Source organism: Scardinius erythrophthalmus, assembly GCF_964197995.2.
Source record: "Scardinius erythrophthalmus genome assembly, chromosome: 14".
In the NCBI taxonomy this organism is placed as follows: domain Eukaryota; kingdom Metazoa; phylum Chordata; class Actinopteri; order Cypriniformes; family Leuciscidae; genus Scardinius; species Scardinius erythrophthalmus.
The window spans coordinates 24,600,832-24,622,659 of record NC_138234.1 but is presented as its reverse complement, the minus strand read 5'-3'; the positions used below and the strand labels follow the sequence as shown (position 1 = coordinate 24,622,659).

The following is a 21,828-nucleotide window of genomic DNA, read 5'->3' as shown; positions in this document are numbered from 1 at the left end:
ATGGAAACCGTGATTAAAAAAAATTCAGGGTTCTTAATTTATCTAAATATATAGTATTTGTCCTTATTGAAGTGTTATTTCTTTCTAAAAAAAAAAAAAGTTTACTGCCTCAACTTATTTTTAAATTAGATTTAGTTGTTGTTGGTGGTGTTATTAATAGCCTATATATTTTATTTTCTTTGTTGTTGCCACTTGGTTAATGTTTGGACAATAGCCTATTTAACCAATAGACAGCTTTTTAGCCATTGTTTTAAAATTCCTTATCAGTCTCCTCCATTTGGTTATATATTTGGGTATGTATTTTCACCATCCAATCAATTCCCAAAGGATAAAATGTAGGATTCCCCCCTCACCATGTTGCCCATCACGTTTCGATTAAAAGCATCTAATTACGGAAATAAATTGGTTGCAAACAGCAATTTACGGTGACAAATACCCATCTATTATTTCTTTACTTTGTAAAATTAAACTCAGTATTTGTTTTGCGCATGCATCAGTTTCACTACCAGGTCTCCGGTTTCTTTTTATGGTCTTAGTATTGTCATTCAACCAAACTATAGTGTGTTTGTTATCCTCAAAATGACCTAATATGGAGGAAAACCTGATATCAAGGTGCTCCAGTAATGTTCAAACAGTTGTGGTGCTATTTCTATGGAGCAACTGTTGGAAAGCTTCAGGGAGGTGCAGCTATTTGGCAAGCTGAGGGAGCCAGGAGTGCAGCGGTTATGCAACCAGGCTTTTTATTGGGTTTCCCCTGTCAGCAAACCGCCGGCAGACGGAGATGAAGACGGAGCAGACAGTCAGCAGGGAGGCCGGAGCATGACAGTCCAGCTGTTGGAGTTAAAACTACCCATGACTCGGCTAAGGGAGAGATGGGACAGGAAATTGATGGGAAATCGAACCCGTTACGGGTTCAGCGCATCTCGAGCGTGTGAACCAACCGTTCGGCCTTGGCTTCTAGAAAAGATTTCTAAAGCCTGGTTTAGACTAATGTAATTTAAAAAAGCTTGTGTTTGTGACTCATGAAATTTGAAGCCCAGACAGAACACCTTTTGTTTGAATGGAAACCCAGAACTATGGCGCATTTAATTACAAATTCACAACAACAAGAAATGTCTGATTCCTCTGAAATGCATGTTTAAAGTTGTAAAAATGACATCACAGGCAACTTCTCCATGTAAAAATCATTTGTTTCCTTACCTGAAAAGTGGGTTCTAGTGGGTTTTTTTTTTTTTTTTTTTAATAAGCCTTTCTTGTTTATTTAAATAAATGGCAGTTGTCAAGGATGTCAGTCGTATGTATGCCAAGATAAAACTTGTGGAACTGGTTATCATACCAATCGAAGCGTGACTTTCCAAACTGTTGACATTGTATTGTCAAGAACGTGATAAATTTCAAAAACTGGAACAGTTACTTGACTTGTTTTTCCCCCTGCCGGTCCAAGACCTCCCAAGTTTCCAGGGAAGTCATATTGTTGAACTTTGGGGATGGCTAAAACATTTTTATTGGCTTGAGTCATCAGGACCAAAGAAATTTACGGGGAGATGGTTCTTTTTATAGGATTTCTGTTTTAAAGTGCTGTATGTGTTTACATAATGTTAATATTGTTTACAGCAAGGTTAGATCCTGAACTTGAATTAATAATAAAAGTTTGTATCTCCTCAAAGTTGATTTTGTGGGGAGGGGGGGCATACTTTTTTTATATATTCCAATTCCAATATAGGATTGTCATGTATCAACTTAAAGTTCTGCATAACTCAAGTTACTTATTACGCCTGTACAATAATGATTTTGCAGTTCAGGCAGTATGTTGTTAAGTGTAGAAAGTGTAAAGACCAATAAGGGCACATATGTTAAATATTGTTATTAAACATTTTGGATAATTGTTTTCTGATACCGGTTAGTGTCTAGTAATCTTAAATGTGAATCAAACAATTTCAAGGTGTCTTTTTAAATTATTAAATGTGTTTGTTTATAATTATTTCTTTTTATTTTAAGTATAGAATTGTCAACATGGCTTATTAAATACATTCTGATACCAATAAGTGTCTGGGGATCTTAGTTTAGTTTAACACATTACTATATATTAAAAACAAATGTATAATAAGCATAGTAATACATGAAATATTAATAAATGTATTGTAGTTTGTTTGTAACACTGTTTTTTATACTTTTGCAAGGCTGTTATTAAATGTGTATGTGTAATGTTACTTATTAATTTAATGAGTGTAGAAATTTCAATAAACAATTAACAAATCAATATTTGCCTAAATGGCTTTAGTGATCTTTGTTCTGTCAATAATAATAATAAATGAATGCTGTAAATATATTATTGTAATTTGTTTGGGGTGCTGTCTTTTATACTTTTATTATTATTATTATTATTATTATTATTATTATTTTAATAATTTGTTACCTTAAAAGTATTTATTTACTGTGATAAGAGGCTGTTATCATACTGAAGCCAAAATATTATCTAACCCTATTCCAAAATTTGTGTGTTTTTCTCTCTCTCTCTCTTCAGGCACGGGAGAGAGCGGCAAGAGTACGTTCATCAAACAGATGCGCATCATTCATGGGACAGGCTACACCGACGAGGACAAGCGCGGCTTCACCAAACTCGTCTACCAGAACATCTTCACCTCCATGCAGGCCATGATCCGTGCCACCGAGCACCTCAAGATCCCATTCAAATACGAAGAGAACAAGGTGACAATCCCTGGCCGTCACTGCGCCGTAATCATCTATTTGATGCCCAGAGTGCACGTCGAGATGCAAATCAAACCCAGATAGGCCATAAACGTGGCTATAAAAAGCACTGCGAGCCTCACTTGTAAATTTTATTGCTGTCACACCATGGTCAGCTGTCTTTCTTCTGTGAAGGATTACGGGTTAATTATTCTCATGTTTTGCTTTTACAGAATCAGTTAATATTTCCTAAAGAAGATCCTTAAACTTTAACTCGACAACTTGTGACCTAGTTGGTTCTAAACCCCTCTGGAAGTCATTAGTATTACACTGCCATTAAGTCATAAACTGGGTTGTTTACTGTGTACGGTGTCTTTATCCACAGTCCAACGCTCTGGTGGTGCGAGATGTTGATGTGGAGAAGGTTTGCTCCTTTGAACAGCCCTATATCAATGCAATAAAGATGCTCTGGGCGGATCCAGGCATCCAGGAAGCCTATGACCGCAGGCGAGAGTACCAGCTCTCCGACTCCACTAAATAGTAAGTGTGTGTGCTGTCATTAGCCATTAAATCCTTTTAACTTCATTGCTTTTAAATGAGTTGTTGAATGCTCTGTCTTTGAATCCTTGAGGTCAGTTAGAAGCATATTTCTTTTCATGTATAAATGCAGTATTAAGGCCCGTTCACATCAACAACAATGGTATAACTGTAATAGCATCCACATCAACAAGCACTTATGCTCTGTTTATTATAAGCGCGCACTGCTGTTATGTTGCCTGCCAGTTTAAATGGTTGAGCTCTTCAAAGTCAGGTGGATTCTGATTGGCTGTCAAGGTTTTAGTGTTCATCAGCTTAAATCATTCTAAAAGTGATTCCAAAAATATTGTTTCTCTGTGTCGTTATCGTTATAGTTGTGGTGTGGACTTCTCTACTCTCATAGAATTCTTTAAAACTGTTTCTTTATCATCTTTGGTGTGAACGGTCCTTTACAATACAGTAATATCATTTATTTTGATCACAAATGGCATAATTAGTTTGTTACACCCACATGGAATCTACGCTCTTCTCAAAAACTTGTGAAATTAATATTTCTACCCCCGTAGAACACAAAAGAAGACATTTTGAAGAATGTTTACGCTGCTCTTTTTTTAATACATTAAAAAGCTCCTAATGAAAAAAGGCTGTCAGGATCCAAGAATATGCCATAAAAGAAGCCCATGTGATTGTGAGCAATGTCTTCTAAAATTATATAATATCTTTGCTCATAAGGTTCGGTCCCGCTGCGCTTTTTCAATATATTAGCTTCTATCTATATCAGGGTTTCCACGGAGTCATAAAAAGTCATAAAACGTCTTAAATTTAATAATAAGAATTTTAGGCCATAAAAAGTCATAAAAACGGACGTATTTTCCATACAAGGTCATAAATTTCATTTAGCCACTTCTTAAATTGATATGCCCGTTCATTCGTTGGTTCTACCATTGCCTTTTCCCCCTGAAAATGCGCTGGCGGCATAATGTTAAATGCGCCAAAAGTGGAACGCTCATTTGAAACGCGCGCCACACGGACCATTTACCCGCTCGGCTCCAAGTCCAAACGGCAGCGCAGCGCGAGCTCAGTAGAACTGATGCGTTTACTCTGATCGGTCTCGGTCACAAGATCCAGTGAGAAGTGCTTGAATTCAGCGAGGAACACAAGTGTCTAAGTGATTTAAACCAGTTTAAAGGCAGATGAAGCAGCGCTGACAAACAGGAGAAACTCTGCACAACGATACAGTCAGAGGGCTTTTCCGTCTACAATCTCCCATCATTTATCATGGATTTACTGTAACGTTAGCCTAGTAATATTAACTGCACCATGTGGGATATACATATTGAATTTTATTATATTATTAGTGCTGATAATGTATTAAAGGACTAATGGAATATTTACAGTATTTAATAATATATTTAGGCTACTGTTTTTCATACATTTCCTGAATATACGTGCCATCAAAGTTAGGCAACACAAACCTGTTTCAAGACTTGACCCTTATTAGTAGGGCTGGGTAAAAAATATCGATTTCTCGATTTTAATCGATTCTCATTTTTATGAAACAATATCGATTCTTAAATCCCAAGAATCGATTAGTCTTCCTGTTTTCAGTTGATGAATGAATGGATCATTGTTGCGCACATCCCATCCAATAAATCGCAATAATCTTTGTGCTTTGTTATTATTGATATGAAACAAAGTCTCAGATTCAAATTACGTCCATTTTCTTACGAAATTCAAAAACATAATTACCGTTTTGGCGCTGTGGCGTGAGATCGCTCCGACTCAGCTCAAGAGAAGCAACGAAGCTACTCTTCCGCCTTAATAATACCAGTTACAGCGCGAAATAAACATGAATGAGCGTCTGAAAGTGTGTTAAAAGATAGAGTACAACTTATCGAAGTCCGTATCATGTCTCATGGAATCGCTCAATCAGTGTTTCAACCGTGCAAAGACGTTAGTAAACAATGTCATGTAACGTCACATTTACCTCAGAAAAAACATATAGTGACCATAAACTCGTTAGTCAGCTAGAAAAGTTAACTCTAGAGGACTGAGGAGCATTTTGTTAAATATATGCACCATATTATATATTCATTATAATTTTTAATGTTCTTCAATATTTAATGCATGTTTGAATAAATCTGGAAAGTTTTTTGACAGCCATCATTTAAAATTGTATATAATTTCATAGAACTTTATTATTATAAAAATAAATAAAAGTGTATTTTAAGTGTTTGTATACATCAGTTAATTTTTACCTTCAATATTATAGTAGGCTAATGAAGCCTATAGGCTACAACTGACTCCCATGGTTTACACAGCATTAAGAGATTTGTTTTCCTTGAGAAAATTTGCAATGTATTGTACCTGATATCCAAAATAATCGATATTGAATCGAATCGAATCGTAATCGTAATCGAATCGAATTGCAAGCTTGTGAATCGAAATCAAATCGAATTGTGAAATTTGTCAATACCCAGCCCTACTTATTAGCACATGCAGAAACTAAGTAATTATTTTCCCAATAAAGATATTTATTTTAAGGACAAATGTTTGAATGTCCTACCTCAGATTTGTGAAATGTTCACCTGTTTTAGCAAGTGTTTGTCATTATATTTTCTGACAATAAAGAGTAAAGTTAGTTTAAAACCACAATTAACGCTCTGGTTTCTACAACTTTCACTTAGAAGCAACAGTCTGCCTTTAAACTTGAAAGAAATAAAGATTTGACATTTATCGTGATAATTATCGATATTGACTAATATAAAACAGTTATCGTGATAATTGTTTTTGGCCATATTGCCCAGCCCTAACTGAAATCTCCAGGTCTATCACAATGGGAAAGTGTACATTTAACGAGCCATGGCTCAAAAGGTGGTGTGTTTAGTAGTTGGCTCAAGCCCGTTGCAAATAATCAGTATCAAGCATATTGCACACTGGGTAAGAAGGCGTTGGAGCTGTCTTTAGGCATTTAAATAATACATCTTGTTACTTTCAATGAAATTCAATTAAAAAAAAAAAAACTTTTGAAAGGAATTTTAATGAATTTTTCGTAATTCGTGTAGGTCATAAATTTCAATCATAATGGTCATAAAAAGGCCTTAAAAAGTCTTAAATTTGACTGACCAAACCCTGCAGAAACCCTGTATATGTATGCGAATACAGAGGACGGAAAACTGTGAATTTGCTGCGGTCTAAAGTTCATGTAGAATTTGTATCATGTGAAAATGTGCGCCCAATAGAAGACAGATCTTTAAAATTTTACATTATGTATGGATATATTATACATGGAATTGTTTAAAAAAAAAGAAATTGTAGAGTTTGACGTCATATTTCGGCTATTGCGTTTGTAGAAATGTCATGTGCGTAATGTCTTGTGTGACTGTGGCTTCAGGCTGTTTTCACGCCTGGCTTGTTTGGTTAAAATTTTTTTTTAAATAATTTTATGCATATACGCACACGCAGTTGCACTCGAATACGCATCAAACCAGTTGGTCCAAGATCACCTGAACGAGGTGTGACCCGAAGAACCAATATCTTTATGAATTATTCCAGCTCAAAATCATAAATTTTGTGGCAATGTTGTCAGACATAAATGACACACTTCTGACCCATGAGTGGACAGTTTACTCAGTTGTGACTTGTATTAAAAAATTTGTCAGTTTAAAAATGTTGGTTTATTGTATATTTTATTTTATTTATATATCAATATTGTAGCAATTTCAACCACAAAAAGTAAACAAACTACAGATCTGAAAAGTAGTGATCGACCGATGAACTTAAAGAACAGGGTGGCCGAAATAAAGCATATATATATATATATATATATATATATATATATATATATATATATAAATATAAAATAAAAGTTTGGGTTTAAATAATATATGTGTGTGTACTGTGTATAATTAAATTTGTATATATAAATACACATGCTTGTATATATTTCAGAAAAATGTGTAATTTATATATACAAAAATTATATTTATATATAATATAAATTATATATAAATATATACAGTATATGTATGCAAATATTTCTTAAATATATACATGCATGTGTGTGTATTTATATATACAAAATAATTATACACAGTAGTACACACTTACATATATTATGTAAACACAAACTTTTATTTTGGATGCGATTAATAACGATTAATCTTTTGACAGCCCTAATATAAATAAATAAATAAATAATTGGAATTAATATTTAATAAATTAGAAATAAATAATTTGATAGAATAAGTCTCTGAATTAAACACATAAGATGCCTACTCCTTTACTCTTGTCATAATTCAGTATTTTTCACACATAAAGACATTTTATTACATAAAGTGTCAACACTGTAACCAATAAGGCAGGGAACGGCAACTGGCGGCCCGCGGGCCAAAACTGGCCCGTCAGCAATATTTTCTGGCCCGCCGGATTATTTTGGCAGTCCTAAATGCTGTACAAAACTCTTCCACTACTTGAGAAAAGCCTTAGTCGCGCGGCGATTTCACCGCCGCATACTGTGTGAAACGCCCATAGGGAATCATGCGGTGCAGGATTACATTTTAAAGTATAACTGTGCGTTCACAACGGACGCGAATAGCGCGTCAAATTCGCGCCTGCCGCGTCTAGTTATACGCTTGACCACTTTGTGTCCATTCGCGCGTCAAAAGACGGTAGCGGTCAGAACTCTGGTGTACTTTGGACGGAGCGTGCGGTCTGACTGACAATAGCCAACTCCCGACATCTTTTGACAGCGTATCCGCACTTAATTCTGACCGCCTGTACACCTATCTCTGAGGAGCTGTTTGGTACTGAAACCATTGTCAGTCAACAACATTCTTTTTTTGCAAGGATGTTTGAAATAGTTCGACAGAAAATAGCCTACTTCATTTCGTCAGTAGGGCAATATGTTTTTCGTTTATGTTGCTTAGAAACTTGAGTGATAGGCTTTGTCCTATTTAATTCATGTTATTTATATTTCATATTTTTTTTCTGTGACATTTTTTTTCTCTGCTGACAGTACAATGTTAAAATAGCCTAATATTTATACTGACACGAACACAATTTTTGTATAGCATTTATAATTATTATAGGCTACTCCAATCTCCTTCTTTCCATTAGAGACATTTGAATGTGAGATTATGGAAACGAGATCTAAATTTTGTGGACCCGTCAGGTCGGGAAATAAAGCGGGTGAACACCGAGTGTATTTTAAGCGGTTGCTGAATAGAACCTTGTGGGAGCGGGACGGAAAAAAAAACAGTCCCACGCAGACCTCCTTAAACCTTAGGTGTGTATGTGTGTGTCCCCGAATAAATAATAATAATAAAAAAGGAATAAAGTTCAAAAGTCGGACTGTACGGAATGAGGCATGATTGCTATTCACACCTTTATTAAAATGGCTGTAATATGTTACCACAATAGTAGCCTACTTGATCTGTTTAAAATGGTTTCCTTGATATATGCATAAGGTGTTAAATTAAAACTTAAAAATCAAAATTTAAATTTGTCTAATCCAGTAATTCATTTTTTCTATTTTTGATCTGAGCACAATCAGAAAATCAGAAAACCCGTCCTTATTTTTTTTTTTTTCATTTCAGTTTAGGAAATAAATAATGGAAAAACAAGTCGTTTTTCATCTTTTTATTTTTGGTTTTAATTTGAAAAAAAAAAAAAAACGATTGAATGAATGATCCACGGACGGTGACGGACCCATCATATTCCGCAATTATAGGCCTATATAAGAGTATTTAATTTGTATCCATAGGCCTACTCTGTGTAGCTGGCCCGCCATCTACTGGCTAAAAAAAATATTGGCCCGCGGCCAAAGTTACTTGCCGACCCCTGCAATAAGGCATTCTGTAGTTTAAGCTTGTGCACTCTGGGATCATATTTTTTCAAATAAAGACAAAGTAACAGTAATTTTACACACAGCACAGTGAAAATGACATTAAGATAACAAAGTGGTCAACTGAATATAGCACGGCATAATTTGAAATCAAGGGTTGAAGTTTGTCGATCGTGCGTCTCCAATGAAGCTGAACTCCCCCGTCCGCATTCAGTTCACTCGGACCGACCGTCACGCACCATATAAAAATACTAATATAAAATCAAAGTAAATATTTTTGCTTTTATTTTTGCTCGCTATAATACTTTTTCGTACACAGTTTAATTTGTTTAACAGTTATATCTAGTAACGTATTAAACCAAACTGTTAAGAGACCATAACTAAAGACCGTCAAAATAAAAGTCCCACTTCCAACACATTCCGAAAGTTATCGGCCGAGGATGATATTTAAAAAAATGCTGATATCGGTTGACCACTACTGAAAATCCCTTTGATTCTCATATTAAAACACGTTGTGTCAGGTTTGACTTGCTATCGACTCTTACGTGGCTCGTATTGAATGAGTCGCGGTAAGTTAGAATGGAAAAAAAGAGCAGCATAAAAAATCCTTGAACCTTCTGTTTTACGAAACAAAATCGAACAGGTTTGGAATGACGAGGATGAGCTTTTCCAAAACTGGCTGGAAAATATGAAAAGCTTGTGAATTCCATGTGGGTCTACTTCTGTAGTTCTGTATATGCACATGTACATGCCTGTGTTTCTTACCGGTTCATCCCCACAGTTACCTTAATGATTTAGAGCGTATATCAACTTCGGGATACGTGCCCACCCAGCAGGATGTGCTGAGGGTCCGAGTGCCCACTACTGGCATCATAGAGTATCCCTTTGACCTAGAGAATATAATCTTCAGGTATCGCCAATCCACGGCACACCCTCACTGCCGCCGCTGTCTCCTGACCTTTAACCTGCTGCTGCTGCAACTGCACTGCTGCCTTCCCTGATCGCACTCTCACACCCACCCGGGGCTCAGCTATTACTGTTGTTGTTTCTTTGCTGCTCTTAAAGAGTTTTGTTTCGGGGAACTCGGTAGAGATCTTCACCGGAGTAAGCAGAAGGTTGTGCCGTCGCATCCCAGGATCCCCGAGCGGCATTCTCTCACTGCTTTTCCAAAGCTCTCAGGCTCTTGAAGGGATCTGCTGCCATGCTTTATTTTGTTTTCTTCCTCCTTCTCTCTCTCCGTCTCTCCTTGTCTCTAGCTATCTAAGCGATTTGGACCGTATCGCAGAGCCGTCGTATCTGCCGACCCAGCAAGACGTGCTTAGGGTTCGCATCCCTACCACAGGGATTATTGAATATCCCTTCGACTTGCAAAGCATCATTTTCAGGTAGATTATAATGCCGGCGAGGACTCCTCCCCGTTTCAATGTCTCCATGTTTGTAACATTTTGCAAATCAGCTGAACGAACGAGGTTCGATAAGTTCATCCACTTTTCTGTGACGTTATTGGCTGTTAATGTCCTTGTTAGTCATTAACCTCTTTGCATCATTAACTTCATTAACATTCATCCGTTTGTTTGTCTTTATCGTTTGAAATTGAGGGGATTGTAGAATGATTTTGGGGTCATCCTTTTTCTTTTCTTTTTTAAACCAGTAACTTTCATTTTTTTATTATAAAATAAATGCATTTAAATATTTTGCGTTATTTAGAAATCGAGTTTAAAAAGGATAATGTACTTTTTTTCTTTTTTTTTTTTTTTGGTACCAAAGCTTTTGTTTTTGTGTTTTGAATATAAAATATTAAAAAAATGTATATTTATTTAAATATATTTAGCTGTATGTTACAATCAAATTCAAGAAACAGAAGGTGATATGAAGTCTTTTAGACCCTGTTTACACCTGGTATTAACATTTTGGTCGATCGGATGACTCTAAATACAGGTGTAAACTGGGTCTAAAACGTTTTGAGTTTGTCCATTTTCTACCACTTCCAGAGGTAGTCGAAAACACATTCACATAAACGCTTATGTTGTCCAATGAGTCCGAACAGCCACAAAAGACCGTCTTCTCTCCGCCTACTGACCTAATGCAACATTATGGGATTACATTAATTAAACATTAATTATGGGAACATTAAACTTTGTCGGCTGAAGTCCCAAATTTAGTTTGAAGATGAAAAATGTACCAAGCACAATGTTCTCTCACCATTTCTGATTTCTAACACACTCAGCCTTTGGCTGGCCTTGTTTCTTTCAGAGCAGAAACTAAAGCTACTGCTCCACGTATGTTTCTCCGTCGTCTCCGGGCGCGTTCATATTTAAATTCTTATTTCGTCCATTAGATTGAAAGATCTGAAAAAACACACACATTTACCCGCCAATAGACCCTCCCCAAATCAGGAAAGTGGACAAAAGAGACTAATTAAAAAACTTGAAATACATCTACTTGTGATCCGATCAACCAAAACGCATTTTAATACCAGGTGTAAACGGGGTAATCAAATTTTACATTTTGATACCAAAGCTTTTTTGTTTTGCCTCTTGTTTTTGTTTTGAATATAACATTTTAGTATTTAAATCTAACAATGTTTAGCAATCAAATTCTAATAAACGGGTAATATAAAGTCTCTTTTTGATGGGGTGATAAGAATTTTCTAAAGCATTTGTTTTTTTTTTGTTTTTTCAATTTTGCCTTTTGTTTGACGTTCTTGAATGCCCACAATTTTTTTTTTCTTTTTTTGTCTGTGAGCTCAGAAAGCACATCAACGCAAATTTAGTCTACTTTTAATAAAGACTTTGCTCTTAATTATTATTTGCATAATGAAAAATTTGGCCATAGTAAGATTTGTAATTTTCTCAACCACATACTAGATTGAGTTCATGCTACAGAAACCGTATAAATCCTAGCATGGTATCGCTGCTTTAATAGTGGCGATGATCTTGTTTTGAAGTTCATGGTGGCCAGGCGGCAGAGTTCTTTGACAGTAATCAAATGTACCTTTTACGCATTGCAACTGAAGGAGCACACAAATGCACAGTTTGAGCTCAGGCCTGTGAAGGGGGAACGTTTCCGAACCGCAGGTGATGCGGCAGCGAGAAGCCCTCCACAACCCCCCCCCCGTTTAGAGCCGAGATGAGAGAGAGAGAGTTCCTCTGAAGAGAGGTGATCACAAAAGCCCACAAATCGATTGGAAGCCAGCGTGTCAAACCCCTCCTACGCACGCTGGCGCCAGAAATAACTTCACTTACAACAAGGTTCCCTCTTGATCTTGCTTGACGAGCACAAATAACGTATTTGTGAATGTTTATTGTGCATTTATTTATGTGGACACTTCCAAACAGCTCAGGAAAGGTGGCTGGGTCACATTCCAGGTAAATGTTGAGGTAGATCTAGTACCTTCAAGGCCTCTCGTGGTTTTAGGTGATGCATACTACAAAATGCAAATAACCTGTAGGCGATGTTACGAAATACAGGTGAAGTGTTTTGGTTAAGTAACCTACATGGTTACCCACTTAACCCAACCCCAGCCATTAAAACATTCTGTAACAAGGTTGAGTTGTCTTCCTCGTCCTCCAGAGTAAGAGAGCTTATCCTCGTAAGTAGGTCAGCTGTACCTCCTGCAGGAATGGAGGCTGGCTGAAGAGGCTTTATTTTAGGTTGTAGCTCCTGAAGGAGTCCATTTATCAAAGCTTTACGCCTGGCCGCTAGAGACTGAGCTAGCGAGACTGTGTTGCCTACATAAAATAAAACCCTTCTCTAATGTTTTCCCTTACTGAGCCTGAGTGCAGGTGTGATGGGCGGCCGGGGGGGGGGGGAGGAATAGCACAGATGAGAATTGCTCTGATTATTCCCTTGTTTTAGCTGGAGTCTCCTGTGAGTTGTCTCCGTACATTTCCATTAATTTAGGAGCAGTGAGCGTTACCCAACTGCTGAGCTGGGAATGGCCCATATTCTTGTAATGTGCTGTAATTTTAGGCGAAGTGTTAAGGTCTGTTCACGTTAAGAGTGACACAGAAAAGCAGTTTGATCATTCGCCTGCTTTAATGCAAGGTATAATCAGTGCTGGGCTGATTGCTTGCTAATTGTAGTCCGTTACTGATTACAAATTACATGACGATAATTGTTAGTAATGTAATGGTTACTCATTTTAGGTTATGTGTTCAGATAAATTAGGTCAAAAGTAATCTAAATGTAGTCAATCGCTTTGTTCATCACTTGAATGGGAATGGGCTTTAAGCATTACATTATGCCAGGACTTTCCCAAATGGGAGAATCAGTAAATTATGAATAATTTACTGCCATTGTGTGAATATGCAATCATGTAATCCATTAGTTAACATCAGTAACTAACATTAACAATGAGCAGTACTTTGTTGCAGTATTTATAAATCTGTTAACATTAGTTAATAAAAATACAAGTGTTCATTATTAGTGTTAGCTCAGGTCCATTAAATAACATCACGTACACAACATTTGATTTTAATTATGTATTAGCAGATTAGCATGAACTAATAATGAGGCATTTAATGATAATAAAAGTTTAATTACTTGAAATAAAATGTAAAAAAATATATATAAATATTATATTATAATATTATAAAATATTATGATATTATTAAAATATTATATTATAAACTATTTCTGCTAGTTTCTGAGGTAACTTTATTTTTTAATAAAACCTTCAAATCACCTTAAAAAACAATCGACATTTCTGAATGTCTTTTTTTAACACCATTCCTTTTATTTTTATTTTTTTATTTGAGTTTTACCTCAGATTTTAACCTAAAATATAGAAATCTGCAGATAATTTTTTTTTCATGTTTCAAACTATATAATCTAAGTAATATAGTGTTAATAATAAAATCTAAATAATTAAGAATTACTTTTATTTTAAAAATATTTATTGTATTAATTACCAATAAATTCATTACGACTGTCCCACTGTGGCATTACTTACACCACGCCGAACAGTCCCCCCCCCCCCAATAAATGTTTTTTTTAGGGTACTTGTTTACCATACACTAAAAGTGATCGTAAAGAGCTTGCTTAAGATGAAACATGATGTTATTAAATTAGTGTGTTAATTTTATAAAGTCCACAGGGCCAAAAGAGCCTGTAGAAATGTCCACATAGCCAAAAGCTCACATCTGATTGGTCAGTGAGGTTTAAAAGAAAAATCTACAATCACTCCGTTGTGAATAAGCTTTTAGCGTGTCATTAAAGCATTTTTCTTATTCCTGGAGCACCTTAGAATTGCGTATCTGTTTTTCCATCTGTCCGGGGGCTTTACTGATACAGTGCCAAAGTCTGAGCACGCTATTTCCTCGCTCATCCACCCCATCCGTCATGTCCATTTTTCTCATTGTCTTTGCATGGATGTTACTAATCCCAGCGTGCATCTGAAACTCTACACTTCTCTTTTTGTTTGTGGCGTATCTATAAGTGTTTGTGTCTAAGTTTTGCTTCCTTTGTGAAACAATGTCACTGTTCTTTCAGAACTGAACTGAAGACGGCCGGCTCCATACTTGACCATAGATTCAATCTCCCGCCCAAAACTCTTGTTTTTAAAAAAGCTTGGTTTCCCGTTTTGATACTTCTGTAATTTTTTTTATTAAATTGGGAAGGTTTTACCTCTGCTGTCATGTTTTGAGCTGGTCTTGTTCGGTTCACGTTTTATCCAAACAGTTGATACCTGGAAACCGTGCAATGTCACGACTTAATTTGTGCATGTTTGTGAGAATGAATTCCAGATGTAATGCGATTAACCTCATGATTTTCCTGCCAAAATGTTAATATAATGATAACCGACATGTGATTTTTGAGGTGCATCTAATTTTGTATGACAAGTGGTTCCCATCCTGAAGTGCCCATTTATTTTGCTGCCGTTGCAGGGCCACTAGATGTAATTTGATTTAATAAACAGGCAATATTCTTACTCTTCGAGAAATATAGAAAGAGCAAATCTCTTTCAGAAATGGCCCTTTTTTTTTTTCACGACGACCAACAAAACTTAGTTTTAAAGACTAGTAATTTTAATTCAATGTCCAGATTGGTCACCTTATGCAAGTGGAAAAGGACTATATGTAGCCTTTGTTTTTCTCTGCTTTTTCATTGTCATCCTCATCAAACCATTGTTTATGTCTACTCATACTTTGTTGCGTCTGTCTCAGGATGGTGGATGTCGGAGGGCAGAGATCAGAGCGCAGGAAGTGGATCCACTGCTTTGAGAATGTCACATCTATCATGTTCCTGGTTGCCTTGAGCGAATACGACCAGGTCCTTGTTGAATCTGACAATGAGGTGATTATTTAGATTTAGTTTTTTGTTGTTGTGTGTATGTTTATTTTGTGTTATTTTATATATACGTGTATATGTATGTCTGAATGTGTGTGTATAAATGAGTACAATATACATATTACATTTTTTATTGTTATATTTATAGGTTTTTTTATGTATTATTTATTAATATTATCATGTTTTTTATATATTTTATAATTTATAATGAAGTATTTTATTTTTTTATTCATTTTGTCATTATTTATAGGTTTTTATAATATTTATGTATTTATTATAGGTTATTTTGTTTTATAATGTACACAAATATTAAAACAAATGAATATACATTTGTAAATTAAAATGATATTTTAATATTTTTGTTGTTTAGATTAAGATTTTTAATGTATTTATTATGTATATATTACATATTTTATAATGCATAAACATACTAAATGTACATTAATAGAATATAAATTTATTATTTTTAGTTGTTAATTTTTCATAGATTCGTTTTTTCTTTTAAATGCATTCAATTTTTTTTTTTATGGTCCATTATAGAGTAGTATAACATAACATTATAGTATATTCGGAAATGCATCAATTAAATTAATTGGTGTTCATGGAACAGTTAGAAGTGCATTTAACCATGTTCAATGATGCTTGACAGTAATGCATTAGTCCTTAGCGCAGTCGAAGCCGGGCCGCCCTTTCATTGTGGTATTTTTGTTTCTGAAATCTGCAGAATCGCATGGAGGAAAGCAAAGCTCTGTTTCGCACAATCATCACCTACCCCTGGTTCCAGAACTCTTCAGTCATTCTGTTCCTGAACAAGAAAGACCTTCTGGAGGAGAAGATTATGTACTCTCACCTAGTGGACTACTTCCCTGAATTTGATGGTAACATCCTCTTAAAATTCAGATGAAGCCTACACTGACACCATGTGGTAGACTTGTAAACTGCAGCCACCTCCAAAAAAACATTTTATTTTACTTCCATAGCCTGTTTTGTCTCCATAATCAGTGATTTGTGTACTTGTCTCATCCACCGACTCCGCAGGTCCACAGAGGGACGCCCAGGCGGGCCGCGAATTCATCCTGAAGATGTTTGTGGACCTGAACCCGGACAGCGACAAGATCATCTACTCGCACTTCACCTGCGCCACAGACACCGAAAACATCCGCTTCGTCTTCGCGGCGGTCAAGGACACCATCCTGCAGCACAACCTAAAAGAGTACAACCTAGTGTGAGAGAGAGAGACCGAAAGAGAGCGAGACACCTGCAGCCCACATACGGCCGAAAGCACTACACACCTCACACGCAGAAACACACACGCACGGGAACCGTGCGGACACACCTTCACTCCCATTTGGCACTGGATCTTCATGTAGTCCTTTTCTTTGCCTGTTTTTTCCTCTCTTCCTGAGTGTCGACCCCCTCCAGTTGATAGCTTTATCATCCACTCTTCCTCAAACCCGAGGGCTGGGCCGCTAAACCGGTGCCTAATGATAAAGAGCATTCGTTTGCTCTGTAGATGGGCTGTAGGTGGGCTCTACCTGAATGAAACTGAGGTACGAACTTAACGGAAACACTCTGTGGAGGCGCACGTGTCCGTAAACGAAGAGCGGGCGACATTCTTGAAAGACTTTACACCTCGCATCACTGAATTTAACCAGGTGTTAGTTGTGCAATCACATGCTATAACACTAGAGGTGAAGGTGATTGGATGATTTGATTTAATACTATTTTAGGAGTGATGTATAGAGATTTCCCATCACTACTTGAGTACTTGGAGAAGACCGTGTGACTTTTTCCGAGACGTGAGGAAGATAAAATGAGTAACGAGAGCCACCGCAGATTTGAAATGTGTGATTTCGATCGAATTGTGTTCAACTGTCTCTGAAATTTTTCAACAAATTCCCAGGTTTCATCTGTATCCTCTAAATTTAAATCCAGTCCAGTAGTTGGCAGTATTGGGTGTTTAATCAGTATAATTAAATGGATCCAGCTAGTATTCAAAGATATTAACCGAAAGATTGTGATTTGTTTACATGCTTCGACACAAATCAGTTTTGAATCTTTGAAGGAATCAAATAAACGCCTTTCCCAGCTGATTCATATACACTTTACTCCGTATTACATTATAAAAATATGAATATCCAGTGATTGAAATGTTCGTAAACACTCAGCACAACACAAAAGTGCTATATAGGGTGAAATCGGTTCGTTTTTTTTTTTATTTATGTAATTTATGGACCAGATATGTAATCGGACTCACTTTTCCGCATGAGCGCACTACAACGAAAGCGGGGGTTGAGTCTCTACTGCTGTAAAAAAATCCATTGGCAAGTGATCTTTTCTTTTTTGGTATTGATAAATTGATTGTCACCGTTATGTTCTTTTAGTTTTTTTTTTTTTCCCGAATATTTGAAATGCTTGAAAATGGGAAGTTGAATTTCCATTTCATCAACGTCGCTTTATGCAAATAGGAAAGTGAGAATTTTATCAGTGGTTGAGTTCTTAACTGGTCTCTGCTTGCATTGTTTTTTCTCTTGGTTTCGTAGTATCATATCTTAGTTCTCACTTGATTAGCTTTTTGGATTCCATAGCTAGCTGGCTTTTTTGGGATCTTTATGATGTAATTCAGGTGAGTTTTCATACTTTTCATTACAAGGGCTAATCGTGGGCGGAGAATGAACCGACTCTATGGAGACTATAGAGCAATAGGTACGCCGAAGCGGGTATCTGAATCAGGGACAGCGCGGGTGACGCCACAGGAGTTGCCATTTTCCGTAGGTTCGACTTGCAGTGCATCCAGGGAGCACCTTTTGTGTGGCCCTTGTGATCCTCGGAAAAAGTACGCTATTTCTTGCCGTAAGTTAAGCGACTTTTGGATGGGTTGTTTTGATTCTGTAAGTTGATGGATGAAGTATTAACTGTTTTACTCGGTGGCGGTGGTGTCGCACATTTCTATTTGCCATGTTTGGTTTTGGGGGCCATGACGGTATCGCTTTTGAGTCCCGTTTACTCATTTATCGCACACCTTGAATTTATCGCACATTAGCACTCGTACAGTCTTATTGGCTTCTGTTTGTATTATTGAAACAAAATATCTCGAGAGAACCTGATTCGTTGGAATTTGCGAAAATAGCGAAATCTCACGTCAATCAACATTATTGCCGCAGTTTTTTTGTTTGTTTTAAACCTGTAATTGAATGTATTTTAAGAGGTTTCTCTATTTGTGACGAATTCTAGAGTTTGGAAGTGTCGGTCAGTGCACAAGGCTTTTGAAGGTGTTATTTATACGCATTTTCCCCCAACCGCAGCTGTATATTCGCTGTTTTGTTGCGTTTAATCCTGCAAGCCTTCTTTACATACATTTGGACCTTTTGGTGCATTGTAAGACTTGTTTGCCAAATTGCGAAAAAAAACAAAACATTTTTGTTTAACTAAACGATCCTCCCGTGCCAGGCCAGTTAAGCGTTTTGTTTTGTTGTTTCGTTGTTTGTTTCGTTGCTTTGTTGTTTTGTTTTGCTTTGTTTCATTTGTTTTGTTTCGATGTTTTGTTTCATCGCTTTGTTGTTTTGCTTTGTTTCATTTGTTTTGTTTTGTTGTTTTCATTGCTTTGTTGTTTTGCTTTGTTTCATTGTTTTGTTTTGTTTCCTTTCCTTGTTTCGTTTCGATTTTGTTCGTTTCTCAAACATCCAGAATTTGCATACCGTCATGCTTCTGGGCGGGGTTTCGTTCATTTTAAACTGTATGTTTACTTGGGTGGGATGGTACTGTCAGTCGTCATATGCCAATTTCAAACGGTTGCGTTGTTGTACAAATAGTGGACCTGCAAATTATGACGGCATTTTTGAACATGTGAACGTTTGAAGCTTGTACATACAGCTTTCATTTTAAAGGGCTAGGCCTAATCTGAGAAACACCTTTCTTTCTTTATCCAGCTAAAACACTACAGCCATTCATTTCGTACCCATTAAGTACAAAAGTACAAAAACATCGTATGTTGTGCTGATGGTAAAAATAGCTTTGATTATGCTATTCAACTGGTGTTTTTTTTTTTTTTTTTTTTTTGGTCCTCCTCAACAATTTGCGATGAAGTTTGATACGTTTTTCCTCCCTGGGTCAATGCACTGAACCTACTCTGCAGTAATGAAACTAACTCCACTCATGTGATGTATCTGTTCCTCCAAACTTGTTCCTGGTACTCTGAGAGATGCAGACACTAATGAATAGAAATGACGCTTTCGCTTGAGGTCCACACTGACGTGATGGATGCGTACAATATGAAGCTATCTTTACTTTTTTTTTTTTCTTCTGACGTCGATGCATTACCTGAACACTTGTATGTAGGACACTTTAATATAATACATTTGTTTTTGATAAAACCGGTAAAAATAAACTTGTGTAGTGGTGTATAAAATCAAAGTATTGTATTACTTTGTAATGTATTGTTCAGTTGGTTGCTCTCTTTTTCTTTTTTTTTTTCAGTTCTTTTTTTTTTTTTTTTTTTAAGCATACCAAATGTAAATGATGTACTATATTGAGTGTGCCAATCCCTTTGATTTGTAGAGCCAGACTCTTTACAAGTGCCAATGTTGTGGAAATCATTTAAAAAGGACTCGTGTATTTTATGGTCCGGTTTTTAAAAACAAATAAACATTAAGTATGTGATTATGGTAAAATGCGCAACAGGAAAAGGACAATTTTATTCTGTATTTAAGATTAAAGATGACAAACTGCTGTTTTTAAAAAGAAATGACATTTTAATTGCATGTGTTTGTTTTCGGTGGAGAGGGTTAGGTAAAGGAGAAACCGTATTAACGCAAAACCCTGCTGACAAAGGGGCTTAATTATTGTTCATTTACAGTATTTTAGACATATTTCTCTTTTTGTATGTTTCATTTCAACCACTGTTGCCTGAACCTCATTCATACATGAAAATGACTTTCATAGCCTTCTCCTTTCAAGAAAAAAAATATCCATTTTAAATTGGAATAAAATTTGTTCCTATACATTTGGGTCTGTGTTGAGCTTTTGTTCGTCATTTATTACATGAGAGATGAACAAGGTAGATGATTCTCCTGGTGAAATATGAACTACATTAAGAGTCCTTGTAGTTATAACGATAATCCTAGTTTCCACCAAAATGACATATTTGAGCTTGGTATTACCCTTCCTTCTCATGAAGAATTAAATGGATGACAAAATGATTCATACACTGTTCAACAGATCTCATATTATAATATAACCTCAGCTACAGAGATATTAAGTCTCATTTCTGCATATTTATTGGATGACTGTCACATGCACTTATTTAATCTATGTAAACATTGGAAAAATCATTAATGTTCGTCAGCACATTGAGTAAAACCGAAAAAATAAATGTAAACATATACATTTTTTTTTTTGAAAAATATATTTGCATAATATACTTTTTATTTGCATAAATTATGTAAAAAAAAATCTAATGAAATGAATATACTGTATATATGTTGATATTGTTATATATTAATCATATAACTATAAAATTAAAATGAAATTAAAATATAAAAATGTATTTCTATAAATATTTGAGCTATGTGGTCGTTCTGTTTTAATATTGTGACAAATTTAAATGTTTTTTTTATAAATGGTGTAAATAAAATAAAACAATATATAAACTTATTTCATATATTCATGCGAGCTGTTTACTGGTTTTGATATTAATATTTTTTAAAATATTATTCAATAATTAATATTATTGATATCAGATAATATATAACAATTTAATATATATAAATACATAATTGTAGATAAATAAATTATATAAATATTCCAGCTATGTGGTGGTTCTGTTTTAATATGTATATATATATATATATATATATATATATATATATATATACAAATTATGTAAATAGAACGTATATCAAATAAAAATATAAAAAATATTTTATATATTTATATGAGCTGTTTTCTGGTGATGTTTGGATACGGTTATTAATTATATAATAACTATATATATATATATATATATATATATATATATATATATATATATATATATATATATATATATATATATGTTTTTATATAAATTTGATATCGAGCTGTGGTGGTTCGTTTTAATATTGTTACATATTAAAACAGTTTTATATAAATTTTTATCTATGTAAATAAAAAGTAGATCATATAAAATTGTATATATTTATACTAGCTATTTGCTGGAGCTGTTTTGAACTAATTATAACTAATACAAAATAATAATATCAAAACAGCTCCAGCAAATAGCTAGTATATATATATATATATATATATATATATATATTTGTATTATATATATATATATATATATATATATATATATATATATATATATATATTATAACTAATACAAAATAATAATATCAAAACAGCTCCAGCAAATATATATATATAAAAAAAAAAATTAAACATATTTGAGGATTCTGTTTTTATATCGTCAAATATGGAAAGAAAGA

At 35.1% G+C, this 21,828-nt stretch overlaps 1 protein-coding gene across 2 annotated transcripts in view; it reads left to right on the top strand.

Moving 5' to 3' along the window:
• The window catches only part of LOC308702358 (guanine nucleotide-binding protein G(q) subunit alpha-like), a 29,377-nt gene extending 9,015 nt beyond the window's left edge, over positions 1-20,362 (top strand). Inside the window, exons 2-7 of one of the 2 annotated variants that reach the window (XM_081385156.1) lie at positions 2,525-2,709; positions 3,074-3,228; positions 10,327-10,455; positions 15,238-15,367; positions 16,086-16,239; positions 16,400-20,362. In XM_081385156.1, coding sequence (XP_081241282.1) covers positions 2,525-2,709; positions 3,074-3,228; positions 10,327-10,455; positions 15,238-15,367; positions 16,086-16,239; positions 16,400-16,590 — 944 coding nt within the window. In that variant the 3' untranslated portion in view covers positions 16,591-20,362. Of the gene's footprint in view, positions 1-2,524; positions 2,710-3,073; positions 3,229-9,851; positions 9,981-10,326; positions 10,456-15,237; positions 15,368-16,085; positions 16,240-16,399 lie in introns of both variants that reach the window. The other variant, XM_081385157.1, reaches the window with a different exon arrangement.
• Positions 20,363-21,828: the final 1,466 nt, after the last annotated feature.